The sequence below is a fragment of the Condylura cristata genome, unplaced genomic scaffold, assembly GCF_000260355.1.
Source record: "Condylura cristata isolate star-nosed mole 26May11 unplaced genomic scaffold, ConCri1.0 scaffold00016, whole genome shotgun sequence".
Lineage (NCBI taxonomy): Eukaryota > Metazoa > Chordata > Mammalia > Eulipotyphla > Talpidae > Condylura > Condylura cristata.
In genome coordinates, this window is record NW_004567117.1 from 31039716 (window position 1) to 31049460 (window position 9745).

Here is a 9745-nt window from a genome sequence, read left to right on the forward strand (position 1 = left end):
GGGGTACAGGCCAGAGGCTCAGGGGTGGTGAGAGGCTTCACCAGAGACAGAGTGGGGAGCAGAACAGGCAGATTGACAAAGTACACTGCTGAGGGGAGCAGCAGCGGGTCAGGAGAGGTCTGCCACACCATGTGGTCACCTCCGGGGCAGGTGGGGATCGAACTCATGCGGAAGTGACTTTAGCTTCTCAGTGCTGTGCCTTAACCCGTTGCACCACCAGGGAGGGCCGCCTTTGCTCGTTTTTGCAGCTGCACAGTCCTCTGATTGGGGCTTCAGGGCTCCTCGGGCCCTAGCGTCTCTTGCCACTGGCCTCTGGCCCCATGCTGCGCCCTGCTGGAGCTCAGGCTTCCTGCGTGGTGACACCCCTGCCAGCTTGTTTCCTGAGTTCTGAGCTCTAAGGGCAGGATCCATGCTCAGCTAGTTCCCTCTAAGGGAGGCTGACAGGACCCGGCACACAGACACTTGTTAGAGAGTGACCAGCGAGCCGAGTGTCTGCCTTTGAGAGATGACTTCGTGGAGCAGGGCAGGCTTCACGAGGCTGCCGTGGCAATGCCAGTAGCAGGAACTAGTCCTGGCACTCGCCATGGGCTGATCCCCGCTCTAAGGACTCGCCAGGCATCATTTAAAACTCGCCATGGGCCCTCCCTGCTGGCGCAGTGGGTAAAAGCACAGCACTGGGAAGTTATCTGCAGCCACTGCAGCACAAGTTCAATCCCCGCCCCGGAGGTGACCACATGGCACCGCAGACCTCTCCTGTCCCGCCTGCTGCTCCCCTCAGCAGTGTGTTTCAGTCCATCTGCCTGTTCTGCTCCCCACTCTGTCTCTGGTGAATCCTCTCACCGCCCGTGCACCTCTGGTCTATACCCCAGTTTGTATGTATAAATAAATAAATCTTTTAAAGAAAATAACAATAAAAAACCCTCATCACTACCAACACTGCCCAGACTAGCAGACTGGACAGCCAGGATGGCTAAAGGTGAAGCCAAAGGGGAGATGTCAGAGTTGCACGAGGAGCCTATGGAGGAAGCCCCAGGGTCCCGTCGATGTCCCAAGTGCTCAGAGTTGAGTTTCCCAAGTGCTCAGAGAGGTGAAGAAGCTGCCTGGGGAGAAGTGGCAGAGGCAGCTATGGATGCTGCGAGAAGGAAGGCTGATGAGGAAGGCTGGAGGACTCCAGCCCCCAGGAGGCCGCCATCAGGGCTCTCCTGTTCTGTTCAGAACTGCCCCAAGGTCTAACCCATGGACACCAGCGCCTCTGAGCTGAGTGAAAAGCTGGCTGAGAAGCGGGGCAGCGTGCGTGACAGAAGCAGCCTCGTGCCAGGCGGTGGAGCTGACCAGCGCGCAGGCGGGCGCCGCCGGCAGGCTAAGGGGTTTGATGCCCAGGAGTCCGGCAAAGTAGCTGGGAAGAAGGTGGAGGAGGAGGAGGGCGATGGCAAGCTAAAAACGTTGTTTCTTTGTCCACGAAAAACTCAACAGAACAAAAACTCACCACAATCCAGGGAGATGGGTGCTATTAGTATCTTCACGTGGACGAATGAGGAAATGAGGAGACAGAAAAGACGAGGAACGGCATGAAGCTGGGCTGGTCCCTCAGCATCCGGCTGCTGCCTTCCCCTTGCCCAGCTCAGCGACCCCAGTGGTAGCAGCAGGAGGACCGGACTAGTCGCCACTGTGATCTACCTCCCTTATTTTATTTTGTTATAGTTTTATTGAATTATCACCATTTTTATAGTAGTTTATTTAACATCATTTTGTGCATTTTTTTAAAGATTGATTTATTTGTGCATACAGAACTGGGGTACAGGCCAGAGGCGCAGGGGCAGTGAGAGGCTTCACCAGAGACAGAGTGGGGAACAGAACAGGCCGACTGAGGAAGTACACTGCTGAGGGGAGCAGCGGGCGGGTCAGGAGAGGTCTGCCACGCCATGTGGTCACCTCCGGGGCAGGCGGGTATCGAACTCATGCGGAAGCGGCTTTAGCTTCTCGGTGCTGTGCTTTAACCTGCCGCGCCACCAGGGAGGGCCCCATTTTGTGCATTTTTCCATCTCTGTTGTAGTCCCTGTGGATTTCCCATCACCAAATCACCCGTCATCACCATTTTTACCATGCAATGTGTACAAGATATGGGCTGCATAGTGTTTTATTATGTACCAGACACTTCTGAAAATTTTGAAACATTAACTGTTTTAATCTTCCACCTAATGATGTCAGGCACTGGTATTTTTAAAGTTCTGTATTTATTTATGCATAGAAGAGCTGGGGTGTAGGCCAGAGGCGTGGGGGTGAGAGAGTTTGCCAGTCAGAGTGGGGAGCAGAACAGGCAGAAGGACTGAAACACACTGCTGCAGGGAGCAGAGAGATCTGCTGTGTCGTAGGTGGGTCAGCTCCCTGGCCGGGGATGGAACTCAGGCCGTAGGGGTGGTGGTGCAGAGACTGAACCCCTACGCCACCAGGGAGGCCCAGAGTCAGGCACTATTCATTACCCCCTTTTACAAATGAGGTACAAAGAGATTAAGTAACTTGCAGCGGGGGTCTCTGAGTCAGGGGTGCAGCTGGGGTTTCGGTCCCAGCATTCTGCGTCTGTAAAGCTGCATCAGACGTGGGCCTTTGCCAGTGTCTTTGCCACCACCACCTGCTGGCCTATCTGCCCACAGAGAACGTGACCACGGAGCATCCGTATCTGAGCCAGACTGTATCTGTGCCGGACTGACTCAAAACTCCAGCCATGGAGGGAGGAAGCCCCGCTTGGAGCCCATGTGTGACCTCTAGAAAACAGCTTGGCTTCTCTGCTCGTTCCTTTGGTGCAAAGGACAGGGCGATGGGCTTTTGCAGAACGGCTGCAAGCTTTGGGATGTTCATTCACAGGAGCGTAGTATCTTTGCCGGAGGGTCTGGGGGGAGCCGCATCCTCTCCCGCCACCCTGGAGATGACCCCCAGGCTAGCCTCAGCATTCTGTCTGCGCAGAGTGCTCTGTCCCGGAGGGAGGGCTGGGTAGCCGGGCCAGGGCGGCGGGCAGGCCTCTCTTGAGCAGGGCAGACCGGTCTGGAGAGAGACAAGTCAGGTGTCTCCTGACCAGCCTGCCCTTTCCACCTGCCAGCCAGGCTAGGATGCATGAATGAGTCAACTTTTCAATGCCTCTGTCTTTTCTGGTCCAGGTGTGGAAAGGGAAAGCTGGAAGATGGGGACAGCATCAACCTGAATGACATCGAGAAGGTCCTCCCAACCTGGCAGGTAGGTGCAGGAACAGTCTTTGTTTGCACTCTGTCTCCCCTCTCCAGGCCCCTGTCTCTGGCCTGAGCAGGGCCAGAGCACTCCCTTCCCCCCAGCAAGATGGCCCAGAGGTACCACCGTGCCAGCTGGGCAGGGGGGCACCTGCCAGGAGCAGAGTGTACTCCCGTGATGAGCGTGCAGCAGCTGGTTCTCAGCTGTGCTGGGGGCTCTGGTAACAGCCCTGGAGCTGTCCCCAGCAGGGGAAATGCCCCATGCATGACAGCCCAGCCAGCCTGGAAGCTTCTCCCTTGACCTGCAGGGGAGGCATCCTGTGGTGCCTTCCTCGGGAGCAGGAAGGGCTGCTGGGGCTTCTCATGTGGCCAGGGCTATTTTTAGGCCCTTGAAAGCGGAGTGTCCCGCCAGCTCCAGGTGACTGCTGCACCTGCTGACTTGCCATTGATTGGGCTCCTCTCCCTGAATGGGGCCAGGCTCTGGGCAAGGGGGTTCACTCAGCTGAGCAGGAAAGAGGGCCTTTCATCCTCCTCAAAAAGGAAGGGAGGACTGGGCTCCATGGGGGAAGGCAGAAGAACATAGGGGCGCATGGCTTGGTGTCTAGACCCCAGACAAATCCCATGTAATTCCTCCCCTGCCGAGGGAGCATAATGTCAGTGTCTGCTTCATAGTGTTGCTGAGAAGAGTCAGTGCATGAGTTCATGGGAGGGAGAGGGCAGTGTCTGCTCTGATGCTGGGCCAGGCGGTGGGGGATCCCCCTTTATGAGGAAGGTAGGCGAGGAAGTGCTTTCTGCACCCCATCCCACCCTGTGTGCCAGGTGGGTGGCTCTCAGTGAAGGGGGCACTTGCTGGGGAGCAAGTGGATGACAAACAGAGGTTCTTGGCTGTGTGCCCGTAGCCACCATGTGTGGGCACAGTGATCTGCCCACTTGTCCTGAGTAGCCTCTCTGCTGTGCAGAAAGAACGGACCAGTGGGCAGGTGAAGCCCATTCCAGACATCTGTCTGGCTGGCTGGCACAGGTCTGTTCGACCAGATCACAATGTGTAAACTGTGAAGCACTCGGGGTTTTCTGTGGTGTTGGGTGTGCTGCTGGGGGTGAGGAGTGGGGAGGCGGAGGAAGCTGGCTCCAGGGACCCCCACTGCCAGGGCTCACCCAAACGGCCCTGCTGGGGTCTCTAAATCAGTCTTATCAGAATCGTTTCACTGGAGGAAATGGTAGAGCTACCAAAGACTTTGAAATCTCAAGTTTTGCATTCTAGAGTTTTCTCTCTTTCTTCCAGCAACAATAAATCAGCCAACATTCTTGTTGTTGCTTCTCTGGGGCCTTATGTGGGTGGTAGACGCTCCGCAAGGCTTTGGTAGTGGAGGTCTCCACCTCCTCACTTTCAGTTAGAACATACAATGGAAACGCTTCGGTATTGCCACACACACGCACACACACACACACACACACACCACTTTAAGCCAGTTTTAGCCTCAGAAAAGTACCAAGGCCCTAATCCTGTGGTGCTGAACTTTGCCCCATCAGAACTGCCTGGGAAGTTTCATTTTTTTTTAATATAATAGCTTATTTTTACATCATTTTGTGCCTTTTTCCATCTCAGTTGTAATCCCCATGGGCTTCCTATCACCAGATCACCCATGTGCCATCACCATAGTCCAGTGCATTTCCCTCCCCCCCTCTGTTTTTGACCCCATTCCCCACTCTACCCTCATAAAATGTCTCTGGTATGTAGCTGTTCATTATTACTATTATTTTCTCACCTGGTCTGTTCTACTCCTGCTATGAGTGAAATCATCCGGTATTTTCCCTTTTCTTTCTGGCTTATTTCACTGATCTTTTTCAGTTCCATCCATGTTGCTGCAAAAGGTATGAGTTTATTTATTTATTTTTTGGTTGCTGAGTAATATTCCATTGTGTATATGTACCACATCTTTTTAACTCAGTCAGCCACTTTTGGGCATTTGGGCTGTTCCATGTCTTTCCAATTGTAAATAAAGCAGCAATAAGCATGGGGGTGCAGGTATCTTTTTGAATCAGTGTTTTTGTGTCTTTTGGGTAGATACCTAGGAGTGGGATTGCTCGATCATATGGAAGCTCCATGTTTAGCCGTTTGAGGAACCTCCGAACAGTTTTCCATAGTGGTTGTACTAGTTTGCATTCCCACCAGCAGTGCCACCTCCTCCACATCCTCACCAACATTTGTTGTTGCTAGTTGTTTGAAGATGTGCCATTCTCACTGGGGTGAGGTGGTATCTCATGTGGTTTTAATTTGCATCTCCCTGATTACAAGTGATGAACATTTTTTCATATGCTTGTTGACCTTCTGCAGTTACTGTTTGGAGAAGTGTCTTTTTAGCTCTTCTACCCATTTTTTGATGGGGTTGTTTACTTTTGTTGGGTTTCATCAGTTCTTTGTATATCTTTGTGATCAATCCTTTATCGCTAGTTTTGTGTGAGGAAATTTTTTTCCCAGTCAGTGGATGTCTGCTTGTTTTTTGTAATGTCTCTTTTGCTGTACAGAAGCTCTTTAACTTGATGTGCCTGGGAAGTTTTTAATCTGGCTTTCTGGGTCTCACCCAAGGCCCACTGGGTCAGTTGTCTGTTGCTACATAACCAGTTGTTCACATGTTAGCAGCTTGAGTGAACAGACATTTATTATCAAACACAATTCCTGAGGGTCAGACATTTGGGGAGCCGCCCAGCCAGGGTTTCAGCTCACGGTCTGTCCTGAAGCCTCAGGCCAGCCATCTGAAGGCTCGAGCTGCAGCTATCTGAAGGCTCAAGAGGGGCTGGCATACCCCTCCTCACCTGGTTGATGGCAGGAACCCCAGTTCCATCCTGGCTGTTGGGGGAGGCTGTAGTGCCTTCCTTTGTGAGCCTCTCTGTGAGCTGAGTGTCATAAAAGGACGAGAGGGACAAGCTGGCTTGTTCTAGAGCAAGAGAAAAATCAAGAAAATGCTAAGTCCCCACCTCAGTCATGAGGTGCTGTCACTCTGCCACGTGCCACATATTGGTGCATCACCAGCTCTGGCACAATATGGGGGAACATAGGAGGGCGGCTCTCGGGAGGTGGGGGAGCCGGGGGTCATCCTGGAGGCGGTGACCAAGCCCACTGAGGCAGACCCAGCAATCTGCATTTTGCAAAGTATCACAGGGAACTGCCATTTTATCAAAATGATCGGGTAGAGTGGAAAACCTGAGGTCTGAGCTGGCCAGCCTCACACATAGCCATCTCTCCTGGGGTGTTTGCGTATCCCCGGGATCCATTAGGACAAGATCACAAGCTGCTCAATCCTGAAGCAGTTCCCAGGTAGCAGAACCAGAGGTCCGCGAGGCCACAGGGGCCTTTGTCATCATGACCCTGCCCAGGTACACAGGACTGAGCTCCCCTGGAAGAGCTGCCCTGTGAGACGCAGGCATCTGTCTCGACTGGGGTCTGCTCCCAGCCTGAGTCTCTCCCACCGTTTCCAGCAGAACTTTGCCATGAAGATGGTTATGCCCTTACCAATGTGACTTCTGATGGGATGTGTCTTTTTTTTTTTTTTTTACAAAACAGGCTTTTTCCATCCCCTAATGTAATAGGATACGCTAGGCCATAGCATGAGATTCATGAAACCCCCAAGGCCCCATGGCTTCACTCACGGACTCTGACTTCTCTCTGAAATTCTGCCAGGGGTCCAGCCCAGTGGGACTCCTTTTTGAGGCTTTACCAGCTCAAGCCATGGCTTTTGCAGGGTGAAGAGAGCTGGAGTCTCATTCTGTGGTTCTTAAATGCTTTGGTCCAGAAGCGTCACTTGTCCTCATAGTCCATGAGAACTGACCTGGTGACCCCATCGAACCACAGAGGGGCTGGCAGGGGTGGGGAGTGCTGGCAGGGGTGGGGAGTGTTGACTCTCTCCTCTACACCCTCACTAACGAATCTTCATAGCAAATGCTCTGCACAAGTCTTCAGAGAGAGAATTGCATCAGATGCCTTTCTCCAAGGACGCAGTGTTGAAGAGAAAATGAGCTTGTGCAAAATGGCTGCACTACAGAGTTGAAACTGTAAGAGTCAGAGCAAACGTGGTGCCTGGCCCAGGTCGGGTCCTGCAGGGGGAGTCTGGTGCTCTCCCTGCATACGGCCCATGCTGCTGCATTACTGCGCTCGGGGCTTGAAAGAATGACGGAGTGCAGAGCAGAGGACCCAAGGGCCCCTGGACTGAGTGCCAACTGGGGCTCTCCAGGGAGCTCGAGCACCTCACTGGGCCACACCACAGTGGGGGGCCCTCGGTGGGAGAGCCCCAGCCAGAGAGCAGGTACTCAGGGTACCTGGCCAGGTTCCCCAACAAAGCTGAGGACATCACCTGGCAGTGTTCCCCATTGGGCGCATCCCCACAGTGCTCACCCTCAGGAACCCCGGTCACTGGTGCTCTAGAGGTGCGGGTTCCTGGACCCGCCCCTGAACCTGGGTAGCAAGGCAGGAACTGGTGCTGGTGGTGCTCATGGTTCCCCTGTGGTGGCTGGGGAGGAGAGCAGGTGAGCTGGGACAGGTGATGACCAGCAGCCTGCTGTTAGCATCCACAAGCTGACTCCTGGGGCCAGCTGCCTGCTCTCAGGAGCTCCAGTGGGGGGAGGGGAGAAGGAGGCTCTGAGCCCAGGGACGTGAGGGCAGAGAGGCTGGGGGAAATGTCAGTCATGGGTCCAGGCCGTGAAGCCTGTGGTAGGACAGCAGCTGAGACCCACACAGCTGGGCTTAGAATGGAATCCTAGGACCGTACCTGCATTTATAAAAAAATTATTTAGTTATGCTTACAGAACTGGGGTACAGGCCAGAGGTGTGGGAGGGGGGGTGAGAGGATTCGCCAGAGACAGAGTGGGGAGCAGAACAGGCAGGCAGACTGAAATGCACCGTTGAGGGGAGCGGCGGGCGGGTCAGGAGAGGGCTGCCGCGCCGTGTGGGTCCCCTCTCTGGCTGGGGATGGAACTTGTGCTGCAGCTTTAACTTCATGGTAACTTCACAGTGCTGAGCTTTAAGCAGTTGCGCCACCAGGGAGGGCCCCGTACCTGCATTTTTAGTATCTCTATTGTGAACTGTGTCTGTTGGAAGGTGGTGGAAGGTAGTCAGCTGGCTGCCATCGGCAGCAATGTGGACGTTTCTGTGTTCACCTCTCCTAAGCTTCCCCTACCACCCAAACATTGTGGCTCTGTCAAATGTGGCTTCTCCCTGGCCTGACTGGGACAGGCAGCGGCACTGTGATCTGTGACCACTAGGGGGCATCAGTGCACCACTCTGGGAGCACCACAGGACGCCATCGCTAAGGGGAAGTGGCTTGTTCCTGGCAGTCAGAGGTGTCTGGCTCCTTATTGGTGCTCAGGGTGCAAACCTTATTGGTCCCCCCAAATGACCGAGCTGAAGCTCAGGTCCTTCCTCCCCAGAACAAAGGAGAGGATGACCTGGTAGTGCAGGCAGCCACACAGGTGTAGAGAAACACCTGTTTGACCTGGCATTCCTCCAGGGGCCTTGCCCCCACTCCTGGTCCATAGACCCATGGCTCCCAGGAGGGCACAACCTATAAGCCTGTATCCGCTACAGAGACAAAAGTGGTGCTTTCCCAGGGAGTGAGGGTGCAGTTGGCATTCCCCACTCTAGACAACGGTAAGCCTGGGCCTACAGGGAGACACCCACCAACATTAGCTTCTGCCAGGTTGTGCCTGAGTGACCGAGGTGTCTAGAAGTGAAAATGATAATCGGTGAAGTTTGTCGTCTGGACCGAGGTCAATGCGACTCAATGGAATCGAATCTGAACCCCCCTCCCACATCTCTGTTGCCCTCTGGCCTCGGACTAGATGCTACGCCAGGGCTCCAATCCCCATGAGTGTGGTGAGTTCTCCCTTGGGTAACTTCTTGGAATCTCCTCAGAGTCCAGACCACGCCACCGCAGGCCTGCAGAGACACGGCCTCGGTGTCTCTGTGTCTTCTGCACACCCCCTTGAAGGGCACTGCTGTTCAGTTAGCCTGTGTCTTGCCCAAGGCTTTCTGTCAGTTCCTTGAGTTCCCTGTCAGACAAACATTTGTCTGCTCTCTGACAATAGGAACTGCATAACCCAACTTACTTCCCGTTTTGCCTTCCTGTTAGGAAATTTTGAAACTAAATTCTGAGCTCACTGAATTGTGAACTCACTCTGACCTGGTAAGGCCTGTGCTCTGACTGCAGCCGAAGTACATTGGGAACCCAGCAACCTCACCCTCTTGTGAGGCCAGTGTGGGGCACAGCACGGCTCAGTCAAGTGGGGTTTTTCCCAGGACGCTCTCTGCTCTCCTGGCCCCATTTTGGACCTCCAAACCTGTGCACGCTCTCTGCTGAGAGATCCAGAAGAACCCAGGAAGGTAAAGTGGGGTTTCTACCTGGTGAGAGTGTGTACAGCACACTGTTTACACAGGCTCCAGAGAGGACAAGCCAGTTAAATGAGGGGACAGTGAGATTAGGGATCAGCACCCCATTCTCATGCTGGGCCCCAAATAAGAAGAGAGTGAAACTCCC

At 53.9% G+C, this 9745-nt stretch overlaps 1 protein-coding gene across 7 annotated transcripts in view; it reads left to right on the plus strand.

The window, feature by feature from the left end:
* The window catches only part of CTIF (CBP80/20-dependent translation initiation factor), a 247013-nt gene that overhangs the window by 89831 nt on the left and 147437 nt on the right, over positions 1-9745 (plus strand). For all 7 annotated transcript variants that reach the window (XM_012725942.1, XM_012725944.1, XM_012725945.1 and 4 more), the window contains one exon: positions 3153-3228. In XM_012725942.1, the coding sequence (XP_012581396.1) occupies positions 3153-3228 (76 nt within the window). The remainder of the gene's footprint in view (positions 1-3152; positions 3229-9745) is intronic.